This window comes from Cervus elaphus, chromosome 20 (assembly GCF_910594005.1).
Source record: "Cervus elaphus chromosome 20, mCerEla1.1, whole genome shotgun sequence".
NCBI classification, from domain to species: domain Eukaryota; kingdom Metazoa; phylum Chordata; class Mammalia; order Artiodactyla; family Cervidae; genus Cervus; species Cervus elaphus.
The window spans coordinates 32324998-32346260 of record NC_057834.1 but is presented as its reverse complement, the minus strand read 5'-3'; the positions used below and the strand labels follow the sequence as shown (position 1 = coordinate 32346260).

Below are 21263 nucleotides of genomic sequence, written 5' to 3'. Positions count from 1 at the left end.
AAGACACACCAGAGACAAATCAAAATGGAATTACTTTTTTGTTAATTTTAGTAACCTATAGAATGGCCAGGAAAACAAAACAGAAGAACAAAAAAATCAGAAGAAACCAGAAGCAAACAGTAAAATGGCAAACTTAAGCCATGAAAAATCAGTAATTACATTACATAAACCAATGGAATGGAATAGTGAACCTTAAAATATACACACACAAGTATGATTAACTGCTTTTTGAAACAGGTATAAAAGCAATTCAATACAGAAAGGACAGTCTTTTCAATAAATGGTGCTGGAACAGTGGGACAACCATGTGTTATGGATACAAGACCCTTGTAGAATAAATGGATTATAATACAAATATCTTCTCCCACCACATGGCTTTTTTTTTTTTTTTGTACTATTATAATGATTTCTTTTGATTAAAGAACTACCTAATTTTGCTGTAATATACTCTAAGCCTTCATTTTCTCATCTGTAAAACTAGGGATTATGGAAGTATTTTACTCACAAGATTGTTGTGAGGAATACATAAAAGAATTTGGGTACTCCTGGAACTCTGAAAAGCTCAAGAGATTATCTCCAGTGCAACTCCTTCATTCTCCATATAACCTTCTATTTCCTTCCATGTTCTCTCTTCTGAATCTCTGAGAGGTCCTATGGTATAGCAAAAAGAACTGACCTTATAGCTTCAGTCATTAGTCGTTTAGTCATTACTTGTAAACGTGAGAGGAAAAAGTCACTGACTCATTAACCCGTGACCCCGCCTTCCAACTGGGGAAGAGATATAAGCACTACAGAAGGGAAGTGAGTTTATTTCAGTGACTGACATCCAGAGAGCAATATGATTGGCGCCCCAGCATGCGTCATCTTTCTCCTCTGCCAGCTCACAGGTGAGTGCAACCAAATCTCTTATTTTCCTGACTGTCTACCTCATCCTGGGTGTAGCTCCAGGCTTCTGGCTCCAATCTGGACCTCTGGCTCAACTCAGCAGGCTCTATCTCTCATGTAATATTGCTTTTTGTTTCCTGTGGTATCTGAATCACAGAGGGCAGAAAGAGACTGGAGGGACAGGAGAAGGAATGACTTTGGGGGTTGACTGCTCTTCTGACTGTCCCAGGCGAGGAAGGGCTGAAAGAAGTGGTGTTTGGTATCAGGAAGACCTGTGTTCTAATCTGGAGTCTGCCATGAATTAGATGAAGAATGTCATCTTCTCCAGGCCTCAGCTCTCCCTCATTTTGAGAGTAATTTTTAAAACAAAATGAGATGGTGAGATGGTACAAGTGTATATCTATTTACTTAGAAATATGTATTTTAAATGTTTTAATTTAAATATATTTATAACATTTATACATATATTTCTATGTTTTATATTTTCATTGTAGTTTAGTTGCTAAGTCGTGTCCAACTCTTTTGTGATCACGTGGGCTGTAGCCTGCCATGCTCCTCTCTCCATGGTAATTCCCAGGCAAGAATACTGGAGTAGGCTGCCATTTCTGTCTCCAAGGTGTCTTCCCGACCCAGGGATCAAACCTGCATCTGCTGCACTAACGCAGTTTCTTTACCACTGAGCCACCAGAGAAGCCCATGTTTTATATTAATGTCAATATAAATATATGTTATTTAGAAAAAATATTTTAAATGATTATGCATTTAACAACCATTTTAATGGCAGAGAACATTTGAATTTTCTCTCTTAAGCTAAGCAATCCAACCAGTCTCTGCTTAGAAAACCAATCCTTTCCTCCCCAGCACCAGACCTCTTGAAGTGTTCAGCATCAACAGACTCTCACCCTCTTTGAGTTCGTTAGAAGTTTCCATTTTTAGGAAGCACCTGGTCCTGGTATAGACCCCCACTTTAAAAACCACTCCTGAACAGAAATGGTGATCACAAGTGGAACTTGGGGATAGTGAGGTGGGGGAAAACATGACAGGACTTTTCAAAACCCAAGTGCTCCCCTGAAACCTGACCAGGGGCAGCAGGTTGCAAGCGTGTGCCCTACTCCAGGAGACTGTGGCAGCCTGCATGCTACACCTCCTGTGATTGAAAGGACAATCCAAGATTGTTCTAGAGCTTCCAGGAAGTAGGACCATGGAAGGGGTGCTGCCCCTGGACAAGAAGTCCTGAGTTTGATAGTAACTATATTATTGTGAATAGGTTTCTTTCTTTTTTTTTTTTTTAATTTATTTTTATTAGTTGGAGGCTAATTACTTTGCAATATTGTAGTGGGTTTTGCCACACATTGACATGAATCAGCCATGGATTTACATGTGTTCCCCATCCTGAACCCCCCTCCCACCTCCCTCCCCACCCCATCCCTCTGGGTCATCCCAGTGCACCAGCCCTGAGCATGAATAGGTTTCTTAAAGCCTCTGAAACTTCTTGCTTACAAATAAGTAACAGAAAATGAAACTGAACTTGCAAATTATTGTGATGTTTTAAATGAGATACCAAATGCAAAACAATATAATAATAATTCACCATTTATTAAGCTCCTATTACACGAGGCACTTTTCATACAATTTCCTAACAAGTTTACAAAATAGGTATTATTATCCCCAAAACATAGGCTCTGAGAGGTCAAATGTCTTAGGCAAGATCATACAGCTATTCGGAGGTAGAGCAGAGACTGAGTTTCCAATGCCAGTGCTCATTTCAGCACAGCAAACTAACTGGCTAATACTGTACTCCCAGGAAAAGTGCCTGATAAATGCGTACTTGAGCTGAAACTTCCCCAGGGATTCCTTCCCTCTCCAGGTACATGAAGCCAAGATAGGCACTGGAAATGCCAAAGAAGAATAGGTAACTCCATTGTCAGAATGTGGATGCACCAACCAAGGATCACTCTAGCCAAATTCAGAAGGGCTAAGGAGTAACTCTTGCAACCTCAGTATTCTCACCTGGAAAATGGGCACAATTTAATGGTGATTCTATTATACAATAATGTTGAGGAGAAAGTTAATAAAATGAAATTAAAAACAGTGGGTGAGACGGTATCGAGGAGGTGTTGAAAAAGACAGAAGAAGGAAGGTTTGGGAGGTGACAACCCAAAGGAAAGGCATGTGGCAAAGGGGAGGAGCTGTGGTCCCTTCTTGTTATGAAGAGCATCTTAGGGTTGACTCTCCTGGTGCCAAAAATATCTGAGACTTGGCCAGGGCAGAAAGCAAAGGGTCTTCTTCCCCAGCTCCCTCCACTTCCAAGAATAAGTGGGAATGCTCACTGTAGGAGCTATCTCTTTGTGCAGTGACTGGACATTCTCTTTTGTTGTTCATTAGCCAGTGACTGATGTGTATGCATTAGGTTCCAGACCACCTTCTAAGAAGCTTACCTTGCTGAGAACCCACCCAAAAGAGGTTTTGGGAAATCTCACTTTTAGCCATTCTTGTAGAAATGAGACCAAAAATTAAGAAGCTTTCTCAAAGCCTGTCTCTTATATCACTACTACCTGCTTCCCCTGTGGCCCCCACCATGGTTCAGAGTGCTCTGTGCTTCTCAAAAAAATGTTTCACATCTGTATTCACCCTTCATCCTCACCCAAATTCTGGTGAATAAAGGTTATTCCTTTTCTCCTGTGAGACTTTAGAATACTGAAACTCAAAGCAGTAGTGGGAGGTAGAAGTGGAAAGAATGAGGGTGTTTAGAGGAGGCCACGGAACAAACTATCTCCTCTTGTCACATCTGCCACTTTCCAGTTTGGGGTCTTGGGAAAGTCACTCAGCATCTTGGAGCCCCAATTTATTTATCTATAAAGTGTAGCTTAACCTCTATCACACAGAGTTGCTTTGAGGATCAAGAAAGGAAATACTCATTACCAAGTATTCATTGCTGGAGTTGTTATTACAGAGGAACCAGAATGGAACCCAAGTCTCCTGACACCCAGTTAGCCCAGAGTTCTGTTTTACACTGCCCCAAGCTGCCTGAGAAGAGAGGTCATCTCCACTCATCCCTGGATGAGATCCCAGACCCCATCACAATGGGATCTGGAACCTAATGCATGTAGATCAGTCATCTGCTAACTCACAGAAAAATGATATGTCTAGTCACCTGCCAGGGCAATAGCTCCTTCTAGGGAATTTAAAGTGGAAAATAAAATGACAATCATGGTGGAATTTCAAGGGGTTAAGTGTGAGAAAGAGTTGAAGACTTTCTCAGGGAAGGGCTTTGAAATAGGCTTTAGGAGTATTAAATATGATTTTGATGGGCAGAGAAAAGGATAAAGCACCAACAAAAGCGTGAGTTAGGACATAAACTGGGGATCAGCTGAGGGGGGAGTCCTGATTGCTTGTCTGGTGGTTAAGTGAGTAGCCATCCAAGGCTTCATATCATCCCACAGCATCAACTTCTGCTTGCCTAGGAGCAAAAATCCTGGGCTTCTCTAGACACAGTCAACCTGGGACACGTGATGCCCCTGAACTAATGCCAGAGGAAGGCTACTACTTGAGTTGAGTACCTGTCAGTCCATCCAAACCATTTGACGGCGAAAAAATGAGGAAGGAGTGAAATGGATGCAGAGGAGGCAAGTTACAATATTCACTGCATTGATCCAGGTGGGAATCTCATGGGGCCCAAACCTCCAGGCCTTGTAGATAAATGTGAATAGCCACCCATTCTCTAGGCTCTTCTGATCACACATGTTACATACCCTATCCCCCACTGTGTGTACCCTAAGTACCTGTCACTTCCTCTTTCACAACACATGGTATTACTGATTTAATGACTCTCTTCCAATTCCATGAGTGCAAGGATCATGATTATTTTGCTCCCCACTTATACTCTCCAGTTCCTAAACAGTATTTGGCCAAAATATGGAGCTAAACAAACACTTGTTAAAAGAAGGAATGACTGAGTGAGCAGAGCATGACCTAGCTAGATGTGCTAAAACCGTAGAGAGGGCCACACCCTGCAGGTGGGGAAGCCATCCAAGAAAGGGAAGCTTTAGTTCAGTCTTAACAAGTGAGAAGAGAAGTGTCTTGTTTCTGGATTGAGAAACAGTCAACTGGGAAGAGGAAGCAAAATTGGTTAGGATTCACCAGTCCAGCCCCCTAACCTCTGAGCTCACATAACGGAATGGCGTGGAACCACTTTCCTCTTTTATGATAGTTCTTTTCATCCTGAAGATACAATAAAGACAGAACAATATCCTCCATCTAGGTTCCTGTTGGCAGTTTGCACTGTATTGTCTTCCAGTTTAATTCTAACAAGGAACAATGAATTTGAAGACATTTTTTATGTCTTCACAAAATTCACATTTCTTAAAATGTACCCTGGGGAGATAGAACTACATATGTAGAGATGTAAAAAGAACAATTATTTACTCGTGGCTTAAGTGCTGCATGAGTGCTAAAACACTAAAGTCACATTCTTACAGTTTTATCACCTCCCCAACTTAAACATCCCCCCAACACCTCAAGTGAAAAAAAAATATACTGAAATGTGCCCTAACCCAGGAAATTCACCTACTTAGGGGCAAGTCATAGCCAGTCTTTACTTGATTTCAAAATATTCACCCCTTCCATCTTGTGATTGAAGTAAAAGAACGAATGCATTAGTTGATAAATCAAAAATTCAAAATAAAATTAATTTTTGTCTGTAACATTTACTGGGACTATTCTGACACCTCATGAGATGATCAAAGAGAGAGCAATGAAAAATCATCTTTCCCTTAGTATGAGCGAAGCAAGGAGGGCAGTTTAAAAAAAAAAAAAAATCTGCTTACTTAACAGGGTGATTTGACAAAGGCTTGAGTGATCCAAAGTATATATGCACTGACTGGTAAATTATAGAGAGGAAAATGTTTAAAAGCAAAAACCAACTCCTAAAAAGCATTCACCCAGGAAGAGAAACCAGTTCTTGCGCAGAAACATTTAGCAAATAAGATGGTCAAGATCCAAGACCTGTGATCAGAGGACTAGGTCAACATTTGGTAGCAACAGATTCCCTTACTCCGGGGCATTTGTAGAACTGCTTGCACCTGAAGGAAGGTCAAGAAAGGACTTGAATGAGAAATCAGGATTCAATGAGGCCCCTGGGCTTCAGAGTGGACACCTAAACCCTTGAGGGAACTGAGGATGGGGAGTAATGGAAAGGGCTGGAGCTGTAACAGATGCCAAGGGACCTTCAAACTGAGCTGTAGTGTAAAGAGTTCAGGCTCCAGCACTGGAATGACATTGGGTTAAACCCTCAAATTATCACCTGCTAGCTTTGTGCTCTTGGACAATTTACTTGAGTTTTTGCTTTTTTAAAATCAAATCCAGTTAACAAACTTTTGCTATGAAGGGCCACATAGTAAACATTTTAAGTTTTGCAGGCAATATGATTTTTATCACAACTATCAAATTCAACCTTTGTAGTGGGAAAGCAGTCATAGACTGCTGCTATGGAAAGAATATGGCTGTGTTCCAATAAAACTTTATTTTCAAAACAGGGGCAAACCAGATTTGGCCCATGGCATATAAAGTTGCTGATCCTTGATAGAAGGATCAAAACTAGTTTTCAGGATTGCTCTAAGTCACAGGTGTAATATTTACAAAAAAATATTTGACACAGAATAAACCCTTAGTAACAGCAACATAGTTATTTGGGAATAATACTTTCTAGGGTAGTTGAATGTTAATAGGAATTATGATTTTAGATTAAAAAAAAAAACTTATTCTGGCATCTCAGATGGTAAAGAATTTGCCTGCAGTATGGGAGACCTGGGTTTGATCCTTGTGTTGGGAAGTCTCCTGGATAGGGGAATGGCTACCCACTCCAGTATTCTTGCCTGGAGAATCTCATGGACAGAGGAACCTGGCGGGCTATAGTCCAGCGTGGCAAAGAGTCAGACATGACTGAGCGACTAACACTTTCACTTTCAGGCTCTCATGATTTTAGATATCTGGATAAGCCAGTTGCAAGAATTTGTGTTTTACTAGAAGGGTTATGAGTTACATGAGTGCTGGGATGGTAGAAAATACTATGGTACGAGATCTAGCTGTGAAACAAAAAAGAGCCTGAATGCTTGGTCAATCAGTTCAGTTCAGTTCAGTCGCTTAGTTGTGTACGACTCTTTGCGACCCCATGAATCGCAGCACGCCAGGCCTCCCTGTCCATCACAAACTCCCAGAGTTTACTCAAACTCATGCCCATCGAGTCGGTGATGCCATCCAGCCATCTCATCCTCTGTCGTCCCCTTCTCCTGCCCCCAATCCCTCCCAGCATCAGGGTCTTTTCCAATGAGTCAACTCTTTGCATGAGGTGGCCAAAGTACTGGAGTTTCAGCTTCAGCATCAGTCCTTCCAATGAACACTCAGGACTGATCTCCTTTATGATGGACTGGTTGGATCTCCTTGCAGTCCAAGGGACTCTCAAGAGTCTTCTCCAACACCACAGTTCAAAAGCATCCATTTTTCGGTGCTCAGCTTCCTTCACAGTCCAACTCTCACATCCATACAAGACCACTGGAAAAACCATAGCCTTGACCAGATGGACCTTTGTTGGCAAAGTCTCTGCTTTTTAATATGCTATCTAGGTTGGTCATAACTTTCCTTCCAAGGAGTAAGCATCTTTTAATTTCATGGCTCCAATCACCATCTGCAGTGATTTTGGAGCCCCCCAAAATAAAGTCTGACACTGTTTCCACTGTCTCCCCATCTATTTCCCATGAAGTGATGGGACCAGATGCCATGATCTTAGTTTTCTGACTATTGAGCTGTAAGCCAACTTTTTCACTCTCCTCTTTCACTTTCATCAAGAGGCTTTTTAGTTCCTCTTCACTCTCTGCCATAAGGGTGGTGTCACCTGCATATCTGAGGTTATTGATATTGCTCCTGGCAATCTTGATTCCAGCTTGTGCTTCTTCCAGCCCAGCATCTCTCATGATGGACTCTGCATAGAAGTTAAATAAGTAGGGTGACAATATACAGCCTTGACGTACTCCTTTTCCTATTTGGAACCAGTCTGTTGGTCCATGTCCAGTTCTAACTGTTGCTTCTTGACCTGCATACAGGTTTATGAAGAGGCAAGTCAGGTGGTCTGGTATTCCCATCTCTTTCAGAATTTTCCACAGTTTATTGTGATCCACACAGTCGAAGGCTTTGTCGTAGTCAATAAAGCAAAAATAGATGTTTTTCTGGAACTCTCTTGCTTTTTTGATGATCCAGCAGATATTGGCAATTTGGTTCCTCTGGTTCCTCTGGTTCTTCTGCCTTTTCTAAAACCAGCTTGAACATCTGGAAGTTCACGGTTCACATATTGCTGAAGCCTGGCTTGGAGAATTTTGAGTATTACTTTACTAGTGTGTGAGATGAGTGCAATTGTGCAGTAGTTTGAGCACTCTTTGGGATTGCCTTTCTTAGGGATTGGAATGAAAACTGACCTTTTCCAGTCCTGTGGCCACTGCTGAGTTTTCCAAATTTGCTGGCATATTGAGTGCAGCACTTTCACAGCATCATCTTTCAGGATTTGAAATAGCTCAACTGGAATCCCATCACATCCACTAGCTTTGTTCATAGTGATGCTTCCTAAGGCCCACTTGACTTCACATTCCAGGATGTCTGGCTCTAGGTGAGTGATCACACCATCGTGATTATCTGGATCGTGAAGATCTTTTTTGTACAGTTCTTCTGTGTATTCTTGCCACCTCTTCTTAATATTTTCTGCTTCTGTTAGGTCCATACCATTTCTGTCCTTTATCAAACCCATCTTTGCATGAAATGGTATCTCTTGCTACCTTGGTATCTCTAATTTTCTTGAAGAGATATCTAGTCTTTCCCATTCTGTTGTTTTCCTCTATTTCTTTGCATTGATTGCTGAGGAATGCTTTCTTATCTCTCCTGGCTATTCTTTTGAACTCTGCATTCAAATGGGAATATTTTTCCTTTTTTCCTTTGCTTTTCACTTCTCTTCATTTCACAGCTATTTGTAAGGTCTCCTCAGACAACCATTTTGCCGTTTTGCATTTCCTTTCCATGGGGATGGTCTTGATCCCTGTCTCCTGTACAATGTCACAAACCTCCATCCATAGTTCATCAGGCTCTCTGTCTATCAGATCTAGTCCCTTAAATCTATTCACACAGGCCCATAGTGTATATAGACCACAACTTCTCTATCCATTCATCTGTCGATGGACATCTAGGTTGCTTCCGTGTTCTAGCTATTGCAAATAGTGCTTCAATGAACAATAGGATACATGTGTCTCTTTCAATTTTGGTTTCCTCAAGGTTTATGTCAAGAAGTGGGATTGCTGGATCATACCATATTCTGGTATGGAGATAGAATCTCCATACCCTCTTCCATAGTGGCTATATCAGTTTATGTTCCCAACAGTGCAGGAGCGTTCCCTTTTCTCCACACCTTCTCCAGCATTTATTGTTTGTAGGCTTCTTGGTGATGGCCATTCTGACTGGTGTGAGGTGATATTACCATATGTAAAATAGACAGCCTACGGGAATTTGCTGTGTGGCTCAGGAAACTCAAACAGGGGCTCTGTATCAACCTACACGGGTAGGATGGGGAGGGAGATGGGACTATGGCTGATTCATGTTGAGGTCTGACAGAAAACAGCAAAATTCTGTAAAGCATTTATCCTTCAGTACAAAATAAATTAATTTAAAAACATAGAAAAATAAATCATCCTCAAACTTCTATGTTACCATTGTCTTTAAGAACTTATAGCTTTCTTCTCAATGCTCTGGCTTGTGCTTGAGAACCTCTGCCCCAGGTCACATAGACTGCTACCGTCTTCATCTACATCAAAATCAGCTCTCCCATTCACAGCCTGGAAGTCCTAAGTGGAGCTCGAACAGTAACCTCCCTACTGTCCCTCTATGGAAACTTTTCAAGGCTGGAGTTGGGTTTCACGGTGTACCTCAGAGCTTGGTCTTTTCAACCAGAGGTCTCTGGAAATGGGGTGGGTTCACCTGCCAACACTCCTTTCAGGCAGAGAATTCTGACCTCAATGTCTTTGTGTAAGGAAGTCCCAAAGGGTTTCCTGGGACTGGTTAGGTTAGGCTGAAAGGGTTTCTTGGAACCTTTCCAAGACCCAAAGGGAGTGAGTAATTGGTGGCAAGGGCAGGGACTCAGGTTTATGGTTCTCTGTTTCTGCAGGGCCAGCAGCCTCTGGAATCCCAAAGAAGCTGGTTGGTGCCATTGGTGGGTCTGTGATTTTCCCTCTGAATCTCTCAGTAAATCTAGTTGACAGCATTATCTGGGTCTTCAATTCAACCACTCTCATCACCATACAGCCAAAAATGGGAGACAAAAAAGCCCTCATCATAGTGACCCAAAAGCGTAACAAGGAAAGAGTGAATTTCCCACATGAAGGCTATTCCCTGAAGCTCAGCAGACTGAAGAAGAATGACTCAGGTATCTACCGTGTGGAGATACACAGCTCAACGCTCCAGGATCCCCTCACCCAGGAGTATGAGCTGCGTGTCTATGGTGAGCAGAATCAGGTCCTAAGGTGGATGACTGCCTTCATAAAGTGGTGAACTCCCTGATATTGAAGCTATTCAAACAAAGGCTGGATGTCTATTCGGTTGTCTATTTCTCTTACAGAGTACCTGTCAAAGCCCAAAGTCGTCATAGGTCTGCAGGACAATAAGAATGGCACCTGTGTAACCAATCTCACATGTTCCATGGAACATGGAGAAGAGGATGTAACTTACAGCTGGAAGTCTCTGGACCAGGCAACCAATGAATCCCACAGTGGCTCCATCCTCCCCATATCCTGGAGGTGGGAGAAAAGTGACATGACCTTCATCTGCATGGCCAGTAACCCCATCAGCAGCAACTCCTCAAACCCTATCTTTGCCCAGAATCTCTGTGAAGGTGACTGTCTCTCCTTTTTCTTCAGGAGCCCCTGTTCTTAAGATCTATATCTTTTTCTCCTGGTTCCCATGCAAACAAATCTTTTGTGAAAACTAGAAGCCCTGGGGAAATCATGAGATATGGGAGGAAGGTTGCAATTGCTCCAAAAATCGAGCCATTTTCCCTAGCTGACTCTTCTCCCTGCCCTGTGCCTCCACCCATTCTTTTTAAAGGTGCCGCTGGGGGCCTGGCTCTCTACGTGATCCTCTATGTCCTATTGTCGTTCATCCTGCTCTGTTCTCTTGCACTGGTGTTAATTATTTTGATCATAAGAAGAACAAGAAAAAAAGGTAGAGTATGTACTGTTTACCTCAATCTTGCATCTTCTCCCTCATTCATTCAACAAGCATATGTTGAACTGTGTGCCAGGCTTTGTGCCTGGCACTAAGGATGCAGAAATGAAGAAGCCACAGTCTGTCCTAAAGGACAGCACCATCCATTGGCACTCCTTAGTTCTGGAGTGGAGAGAATACTTTAATTTCTATCCAAAGGCCAAGGTCGTCTCAGTTCCTTTTCCAGTGCCTGCCTTCTCCTTCCCCCCAGAGGGACTTACTAGTGTAGCCCTCCTTCTGACACAGGCCCCACACAGCTGACTCTGCTCCCCTGACTGAGAGGCCATGAACTCCAACTCTGAGGTCCACAGAGCAGCACCCTCCTGTCAGCCAATCCCTGTCAGAGACGCCAGCCCATCCCAATTCTCTCCATTGGATCAACTCCAGAGATTTCCCTTTACTCCACACCTCAGTCTAGATACATTCTTCCTGGAGAAGGCATTGTCTGTCTTTCTCCATGCCATACCCCATGTCCCTAAACCCTGCTGATTTGTCTTCTTGGGTTCCCCCTGATACCGTCCACTCAGGGTATCAGGGAGGGACCTAAGCATCAGTTAGGAATGAACTGCAGACACTGAGATCTTCTTTCCCTCCTGGAGACACCGAGGAAGCATTTCTGATCTCCTCTGCTTCCTATGTAGAGTTTGGGAAGCAAAGTGATGAGGGTCACCAGTCCAACTTGGAGTTTTCCTGGGTTTAGCATTGAAAGTCTCATGTTCTGGGAAACCCTTCAGTTACAGGAAAGTCAGGATGGTGGGTCACCCTAAGTAGGTTATTTAAATGGGATGGTGGACCAATAGGGGTGGCCAGTGGAAGGAGGATCAGCTCTGATTCTCTCTCAACTTGGTTTCAGAGCTCATTGAAGAGAAGAAGGAAACAGACACTCATCAGGAAACTCTTTCCCTCCCTCCCGTTTCTGAAGAGGTGTCCGAGTATGATACAATCTCGTATTGTAATGTGAGTTTTTTCCCATTTTTTCTGGGGCCTGATTCTCCTCTCTGAGTCCCTCCTTTGTTTAGTTGAGCTTTTTCCAAGGATTTGGGCAACATGAGAAATGAGAGTGTAGAACCCTTGAAACCCAATGCACCTGTATCTCTTCCATCTTTATGGATTCTTTCCTGTGCAGGAATTGATAGCCTTTGGTTCTGACCCAGCTGGGAATGCTAACACTGTGATCCGTGGAATCACTACTTCCCTCCCTGACACAATGGCCACTCAACAGACCTGATTCCTTTTGTATAGGACGGTGGAAACAGAAATATGATTCTGACATGATATTTGAGTTATGGTGTCAGAAGATGGGCTTCAGAGATGATTTTACCTCTGAGGCAATTCAAGGAACCAGCAGGAAGGGTCTCAGATGTTCCACACCCAAGACTTCCCACGTGTAGGTCATCAAGCTTCAGTGACCACAAGGTTAATTTAAAGAAAACTCTTTGAAAAGAAAATCCCAAGATAAAGTTGAAAGAAATCCAAATAACAAGAGACAAGTTGGGGATTTCACTGGTGGTCCAGTGGTTAAGACTTCACACTCCCAATGCAGAAAGTCCAGGTTCAATCCCTGGTCAGGGAGCTGGATCCCACATGCTGCAACTAAGAGAGCCTGCACTCGGCAATGAAGATCCTGTGTGCCACAACTAAGATCCAGCTGAGCCAAATTGATTAATTGCTTATAGAAAAAAGAGAGAGGCAGTTTTGAGACAAGAACTAGGTAGACAGCTTCAAAAGGTCCCCTGGGAGCAATCATTGTAGCCAAGGCTGGGCTTGCTCCTTTGGGGTCATAGTGCTCTTTCCACATTGGTCCACTTAATGAAAAAATTAAAGCACTTTGAAGCCCCCAAAGTCTTAGTGTTACTCCAGCCGTCAATGCCTCCAGATCAGGATGCATCTTCTTACACTTATCTACAACTTTTCCAAGAGGAGTCATCACGTTTCCTCTTCCAAGTTGTTGATGTCCTGAGAGCTCCTTCCTTCCTCACAGGAGAGACCTCTCTGTGCTCCATTCAGCCTGACTTTTGTCAAAATTGATCACTTTCCCAACAACCCCCTCTTCTCCTGCTCAAGACACATTCCCTGGAGACCACAGTACTGTCCTTGATGTTCAGGAACAAACTTTACTGACCCAGGATATCTTTCTCTGGCCTGGAAGGAGCGGTTGTTATTGTTGTCATCACTGTTTTATCCCTTTCTGATTTGAGTTTGTTTGCAACATTAACAGTATTATTTCAAATTATTCTTTAATCACTTGGGAGATTCATTGCTCACGGGACTTATTTATCTTACATATTTATTAAGTGATTTAAACAGAACACAGTTTAAAAATAATGCAATTGCTTCTTGAAAAAAGTCATTAATAATTGCAATGGCAGTCACGGTCAAGAATACTTCTTACTCCCTGTTCCTGCTCCAGAACCCTCTCTTCCCTCTCACCATCTCCTCCCACCTCTGCTTTCCCTTCTCCAGATTCTGGATGTCTCTTTAGCCTTGTCTATGTGACCCAGGGTGTTCAGTTCAGTTCAGTTCAGCTGTTCAGTCATGTCCAACTCTTTGTGACCCCATGGACTACAGCATTCCAGCCCTCCATGTCCATCACCAACTCCCGGAGTTCACTCAAACTCATGTCCATTGTGTCAGTGATGCCATCCAACCATGTCATCCTCTGTTGTCCCCTTCTCCTCCCACCTTCAATCTTTCCCAGCATCAGGGTCTTTTCAAATGAGTCAGTTCTTTGCACCAGATGGCCAAAGCATTGGAGTTTCAGCTTTAGCATCAGTCCTTCCAATGAATATTCAGGAGTGATTTCCTTTAGGATGGACTGGTTGGATCTCCTTGGAGTCCAAGGGACTCTCAAGAGTCTTCTCCAACACCACAGTTCAAAAGCATCAATTTTTCAGCGCTCAGCTTTCTTTACGGTCCAACTCTCACATCCATACATGACTACTAGAAAAACCATAGCTTTGACTAGACAGACCTTTGTTGGCAAAGTAATGTTTCTGCTTTTTAATATGCTGTCTAGGTTGGTCATAACTTTTCTTCCAAGGGCCCAGGCTGTAGGTGATGATTTCTTTTGTTTGTTCTTTGTTTTCTAACAGAAGACTATTTCAGAGGAAAACCTGGCAAATACCATTTATTCCACTGTGCACATATCCCCCAAGGTAAGAACCCTCAGGGATGAGTTTCATCTTAGGTGTCCCATCCTCTTTTCTTATTCAAGATTACCTAGAATTTCTTGGGCCCCAGGGATCTCATTTTCCCTGGTACTAAAAGGCACCCAGTATATCCCATTCCCTTTGCTTAAGTTTACACAGTATGTGGGGAAAAGGAGATAATTGTTTTAGGAGTTGAAATGGGGATAAAGTGGAACAAATAGAGTAGCAGAGAGGTTCCAGGTAGGAGTGATAGGGAAAATCAGCAGGATCCTGACTGAGGGCATGGGAAAATGTCCACGGCTTAGGCTGTGCCTGGGAGAAAGGGATGGCTGGGGAGACAACTCCAGCTTATTTCGAGTCACTTGTAAACTGGAGGCAGGAGAACATTCCTCTTTTTCTCCATGGTCTAGCTATGTTACATCTAGTTTGCACCTCCCCCCACAGTCAAATTACTACCAACACAGTAAGTTTGTAAAGCTTATTCCTTCAGAGATCATGCTTGGTGGAAGCAAGGATGCCTTCGTTACTCCCCTTCAAACCAGATCAGAAAATTGAGGATGGGGCAAGCACTGTGCTTAGTAATAGGAAAGATTTGTTTGGATAGATTGTTAGAAGGAAAGTTCAGTCCATTAAGCATTCAAGATAAATGTGGGTTAAGCTTGAGGGATAGTTTTTCTAAGATCAAAATGATTAAACAAGGGAGTAAGCACAGTGGGGAGGTTTGGGTTGGGTACCCTGGGCAGTGAAGTGTCTGGGATAGTGGTGTCTCTTGGGGGGATCCAGAGTCCTGCTCCCTTACAGTGTTCTGCATCTTTATGTCTGCCCGACAGATAACAGAACCCCACTCCCTGCCCATGGCGTCAGATACACCAGGGTCATCTACTTGTAAGAATGTCGTCTAAACAGACATGTGCTCCAAAGAAAATGGTCAGAAGAATTCACTGACTTGACCAGAAACATGAAGGAAGAGTGAAGAACACTGACTTCCCTCCACAATAAACTATCCTTTATGCTCCTTCAGAGTTAAGAGTTCCTAATCTGGGAATTCCCATGTGGTCCAGTGGTTAGGACTCTGCTCTCACTGCTGAGGGCCCAGGTTCAATTCTTGGTTAGGGTACTAAGATTCCACAAGCCGTGAGGTGAAGCAAGAAAAAAAAAAAAAGAGTCCCACATCCTATCCTGACAAATCTCCTCAAACCCCAAATCCCTCCCTGGAAATTTGACTGGGAATTTATTGGCCAACTCAAAGCAAGGGGCTTAGAAGCATCTCTGTTGAAATGTTAACACAGATTTACACCTTTGAATAACAGCTCCCTTTCCAGGACTTGGAGATGAGGAATACACCAAGTGTTTGGTTGCCAAGAGGGCAAGAACTTCAGGGTGGCCAGCCGACCTTAGCAGCAGAAGCAGAAGACAGCAGTCAGAAGGTCACTGATTTACTGACTCATCAGTGACATGCTGAGCTCACAAATGTTGTGCTGAGCTCACACTGATTTTGGTCACATGCGCTCTCTGCTATCCTGAAACTGACCTTTCAGGAACTGCTTCCCTGGGCAGTGGCAGCAGGCCTGACCACAGATTTCTGAAACCCAAGGGGTCAAGTGTGGATACACAAGACTTGGGAGTCAAAGTGCACAAGGAAAGAGAAACCAGGTGGAAGACAGTTTACCTGACTGGAAACTCAAATGAGGAACATGCAGAGAGAGAAGGTTGCTTTTGGATGTCTTTCTGGATACACAACTTGAATGGAAATGTTGGGAACAGATCTGAGATCCCCGGTCTGGGGGTGTGAAATGTCTCCTTTATTTAAAGGAAAACAACTTCTGCATTGGGGAAGTGTAAAAATAAACGTCACTTACAAAAGAGGAAGGTCTATTCATTTTCAGAGTTCTTGCTACTTCTGTAAAAACAATCAGCACAAAATGATCGTTATGCCAAAGAGACACATTTTTGAGGTGACAAAGTCTGCTCCTCTTCATAGATGTGTCCTTTCTGAGACACCACACCCAATGGAGCAATATTCACATGGTAAATATTGTAAGTGATTGCATTTATTACTATAATTACTTTTTTTTCAGAGTTCTAGGACTTTTAATTTATCCCAAAATTGCTGAAGCAAAAATCATGATAAAACATCCTGCTTTCCTTTACACCCCCCAACACACACACACACACACACACACACAAACTTTGTAGGGAAAAAATGGTTTTGTACAATGGAAGAAACAATATAAATTCCAAACTTACAGATAAGGGTTAGCTCTATCACTCATCTCTTTAAAAAGTTTATACAAATATCCAATCAACACCAACAGGGTTATCTCCCTTGAAGTGTTGTCTATACGGATTTCCAAGTAGACCACAGGGCTGTATACTGTCTTGGAATGTCCTCAGAATGCTCTGTCATTGATCAGGTAACAGAGTAAAAACCCCTGAGTCCTTTCTTTCAAATGGAGGAGGGAGAGACAGGGATAGAAGAAACTAGTCAAACTTTGTCTTCTTTCCTTGTGGCTTGTGGTCTCCTCCTCCTCCTCTGCCTCCTCGGAAGCCTCCTCGCCCTCCAAATCCTCCTCGGCCTCTGCCACCAAATCCACCTCGGCCACCTCTGCCACCACCTCGGCCTCCAAAGCCACCTCGGCCTCCTCCTCGGCCACCAAAGCCCCCTTCACCCTTAGGTTTGGCCCAGTCCAAAGTGACTTTGTTCCCATCGATTTCACCATCTTCCATGGCCTCCTTGGCAGCTTTGGCATCTTCCTCGCTATTGAAGTCTACAAAACCAAACCCTTTGGAGGACCCAGTCTCCCGGTCAGTGACTATCCTTGCTCGGATAGAGCCATCAAATGACTCCCTTAACGTCTCTTCTGTTTTTATCCTCAGAGGGACCTTTGACAAACAGTTTTGGATGGCTGGCTTCTTGCATTAGGTGATCCCCTGGGTCCTCGCAACTCCAGGCTGATGACCCTGCCCTCAATTTCCCTTTTATTACATGAATTTAAAGCTTCTTTAGCATCTTCAAATGAAGCAAATTCTATAAATGCATACCCTTTAGATTTGCCATTTTGGTTCTGGGGCACCTTGATATGAGTTGCCTTCTCAAATACTTCCTGAAGAGTGTCTTCCATTGCACTATAGGAGAGGTTGCTTAAAACCAGGGTTTTTGATTCACCACTCCAAGTGCTATTCTTTCTACATCTTTGGTCTTTCTTTCTGGTGTAGTACAGAGAAATGGATCACCCATCTATCTCTGTTCCCTGCTTTTCTTCCAAGGTTTTTCTGCATCAGCTTCTGTCTTAAATTCAATATAAGCAATCCCTTTACTCTTTCCATCCTTGCTGACTAATCTGATCTCCACAGCATCTTCAAACACTTCATTTAATTCATCCTGAGTAACTTTGTAAGGCAGATTTTTAGTCAAAAGTGTTCTTGCATCTCGATCTTTCTTACTGTCTTTTCCCTTTGGTTTTTCTAGTTTAATTTCATTGCCAAAGACTTTTAAACCAGTGAGTTCCAAGGCTTTTCCCAGGTCTTCAGCACATAGCCAAACTTCCTAGACACACCAATTCTGACATCAACAACAGCAAGATCATTTTTAGCAAAAAGGTCACTGATACCTGTTTTCAACTCAGGAGCAAATTTATTGAAGTTCAGGTTTCCAACAAAGAGATTGAAAGACGTAGCTGGTTCTGTGCCTTCCACTTTTTGTTTCTTGGTTTCAGGAACTGCTTTTTGTTTGGCCATTTCCTTCTTTCCTTTTCCAGGTGCTTCTTTGACAGGCTCTTCTTCCTCTTCCTCCTCCTCCTCTTCCTCCTCATCCTCCTCCTCCTCTTCATCATCATCATCCTCTTCATCTTCATCTTCAGCAGCGCTCTTAATCTTCACAGGAACAGCTTTTACTGGAACTTTCTTTCCTTTGGCTGGTACAATCTCCATAGGTTCTTCTTCAGAGTCATCTTTGTCTTCCTTATCCTCCTCACCCTCCTCATCCTCCTCCTCTGCCTCATCATCATCGTCATCTTCATCCTCGTCATCCTCATCACCTGTGGCAGGAGCAACACCAAAAGCAGCAGCTGCCTTCCTCACTGCTGGCTTATCCTCCTCTTCATCATCGTCATCTTCCTCTTCACTGTCATCTTCATCTTCTTCATCACGGTCTTCCTTCTTGGCATTCTTGCCATTCTTTGCCCCCTTGCCTGGGGCGGCTGCTCCCTTCTTACCAGAGGAGGTACCAATGCTTTGCCTGGGGTGGCTCCATTTTTGCCAGGTGTTACCACTGCTTCAGCAGCTGTAACTGTCTTCTTGGCTGGTGTAGCTGCTGCCTTTTTGCCAGGGGTGACAACTGCTTTCTTTGCCGGTGTGGCAACTGCAACCTTTTTTGTTGGGAAAACCATTATCTTCTTTGCTGGAGTTGTGATAGCTTTCTTGCCTTTTTTCTGAGGGATAACAACCTCTTCTCCACTGCTCTTATCGTCTTCATCTTCTGACATTTCCTCATCTTCACTATCTTCTTCTACCTCCTTTGGGGGAGGAGCCATTTTCTTGGAGTCACCTTGATTTTTACCAGCCTTTGCTTTGGATAAAAAGGTTACTTTCTTCTTGCTACGTTCTTTAAGCACACCCGTTTTAAAAATGACACCTCCAGCCAGAATGGAACCTTGCTTCACCACACCATTTCTCAATGCGGGCTACAACTGGACCACTGTAACTGCCAACAATTCAATGCCCTTCACGTGAGGAAAACCACCTTGAAAAAGCCTTTGTGGTAAATTGTGGCACCAAATTCCACCACCCTCGTCTGAATTTAAATTAAGGCAGCTTAAAAACAAACAAACAAACAAACAAAAAACACCTCTTAACTCATAGTCTTCTATTAAGATTTCCTTTCCCAGGTTACCAACCCCACCCCCTTCAGCCCTGGAAAGGCCAAGTGGGATAAGTCGCAGTCCTCCGCGTGCGCGCAGCCCAGCGCAGAAAGCATGCGGCAGGGCCTCCTTCCGGAGCCCCCCTCCCTTCCGCCCACCCGGCTGGACCGCAGATTAGGTGCACTGCCGCCCTACCCCCCAGGGCCAGGTCCCTCCGCAGGCTGCAGGCCCCGCCACTATATAATTACTTTTTTAAGATAAAATCAGCAAGTCTTGAGGAAGAGGTTTTTTTCTAATTCTCAGAAAGACTGAGGGTGCGGAACCTTCCTGGACAGGCCTCCTATCTTAAATTCTTTTAGGCACCAGTGTTGTTCCTGAGTCACCAAGATTTGCAATAGAGGAAAAGTTTATTCATAAGACAGCCAAGTGAGGAGACAGGAGAACAAATCTCGAATCTACTTCCCCAAAGGTGAAGGGCTCAGGTAAGAATGCAGGTGGTCTGAGGCATGAGGAATGTGGGGAAAGGTAATTAGAAATAAGAAAAAAAGTGAGATAATAATCATTGTGCACGACAACTGAGCTACAGGCTTCTTCATTGGATGCATGTTCTGAAAATGGCTGCATTAGCCTGTTCCAAGGGTGGACTTTTGGACCCTCTAATGTTAAAATGTCATCAAGAGGACACTCATGCATGCCCAGTTGGAGAACCAGAGATCTTAACCAGTCTTAACTGGGTCAATCTCCAACTGAACAGCTGACTCCAAGTTCCTGAAAAACAATTAGGGCAAACATCTTATTTAGGCTGCATGATGTTTGAAGGACACCGAAGTTTTTGTAAAAAGAACTAAAGCAAGTTTGATCAGAAGGCAGGTTACAGTTTAATAGACCTAACTGATGACTAATTTTCAGCTTAAAATAATCTGCTCTACACAGTTGCACATCTTGAGGTGGCTTGGTCTCAGTCCCATCACCGTGATGGACAAAATTTTTAATAAATGCATGCCTTGCCAAGGCAGATTGTAGACCAAAGGAAAAGGAAAGATTAGTAATATTGATTCTGTCTTTAGTTAACATTTTGATACTTTACTCTCTGAGGTGCACTGTTCTCTCTCCTTCAGTCCAAAGTCAGGTGGGTCTTTAGGCAAGAGTGTGACTCCCCCATTATTCTAACTGGAAAAAACTACTACTTTACAGTATTCCTTAGACTGAGATGACAACGTCTCAGGGTGTTTGCCTGACTCCACTGGAGAAAATGTGTCACTGAGATTCCATTAGCATTTTACACCTACCTAAACCTCTCAACAAATGAGTCTTCTTAGACACCCCATTCTCCCCACACTTCCTCATCCAACAATCCCTCACTAGCAGCCAGTTACTTTCACGTAAATTTTTGCCTCGCTCTTATGAGGCAAGCTATTCTGGGGTGTGTATGTTCAGTTTGCAGATGTTGAAGCTGAAACCAAGACAAACTAGGAGACTTGCTAAAGTTCCACACTTCAGTACGCAACCAAGGCTAGAACAAAAGCAAAACCCTCTCCACCACCTATTAGCCTCTGCAGAGGAAGATGTGCCTCAAAGCTTGAGAAGGGTGAATCCCCCTCTTCCCAATTGTAGATGGAGGAAAGGACATAGCTTTGGAGACAGGCAGGCCTGGGGTTGAGAACACTTACTAGCAGAGCAACTCTCACCAAAGACCTGGGTTCCATGAACCTCTAGTTTCTTAGCTCTAAAACCCTTATAGGGCTTCCAGCGGTGGGGATTATATGAAACAAGCTCTTGGTCTGTAGTCAGACTCATATATGGTACTGATGCTTAGCAAAGACAATAGTACTTTAAAAAAATGGTTAGCTTCCCAAAAGTCAACTCAGGATAAGATAACAGAAGCATTAAAGTGAATACTCAGCCCTTAAAAGAGAGATGTCTATTGTAGGAGAGAAAAAATTTCCTCTTGTTATCTTCTCAGTTTATTGGCTGGGATAATTAGATCAATGGAAGACAGAGTTATAAGACAAAAACAAATTTAATTTTATATGTACGGGAGACATACAGTAATATGAGACTCAAAGGAAGTCAGGCAATT

The 21263-nt window shown here is 43.2% G+C and overlaps 1 protein-coding gene and 1 pseudogene across 2 annotated transcripts; one reads left to right on the top strand and one right to left on the bottom strand.

Moving 5' to 3' along the window:
- Positions 1–792: 792 nt before the first annotated feature.
- On the top strand, positions 793–15472 carry SLAMF7 (SLAM family member 7). 2 transcript variants are annotated; one of them, XM_043878478.1, is made up of 7 exons: positions 807–887; positions 10082–10414; positions 10532–10804; positions 11017–11133; positions 12029–12132; positions 14268–14330; positions 15155–15472. In XM_043878478.1, the coding sequence occupies exons 1-7, from the start codon at positions 839–841 to the stop codon at positions 15224–15226; spliced, it is 1011 nt and encodes a 336-aa protein (XP_043734413.1). In that variant the 5' UTR covers positions 807–838; the 3' UTR covers positions 15227–15472. The 2 variants fall into 2 exon arrangements, with proteins under 2 accessions (XP_043734414.1, XP_043734413.1); XM_043878479.1 differs by lacking the exon at positions 11017–11133 and having other exon boundaries at positions 793–887.
- A 1333-nt stretch (positions 15473–16805) lies between these two features.
- LOC122676416 lies at positions 16806–20530 on the bottom strand (annotated as a pseudogene).
- Positions 20531–21263: the final 733 nt, after the last annotated feature.

What these genes read in the sequence shown, in the direction of transcription:
- SLAMF7 (XM_043878478.1), top strand. Translation starts at nt 839, where the DNA reads ATGATTGGCGCCCCAGCATGCGTCATCTTTCTCCTCTGCCAGCTCACA. An exon ending in TCTCCTCTGCCAGCTCACAG is followed by an intron (nt 888 to 10,081) that starts GTGAGTGCAACC and finishes CTGTTTCTGCAG; the next exon opens with GGCCAGCAGCCTCTGGAATC. An exon ending in ATACAATCTCGTATTGTAAT is followed by an intron (nt 12,133 to 14,267) that starts GTGAGTTTTTTC and finishes GTTTTCTAACAG; the next exon opens with AAGACTATTTCAGAGGAAAA.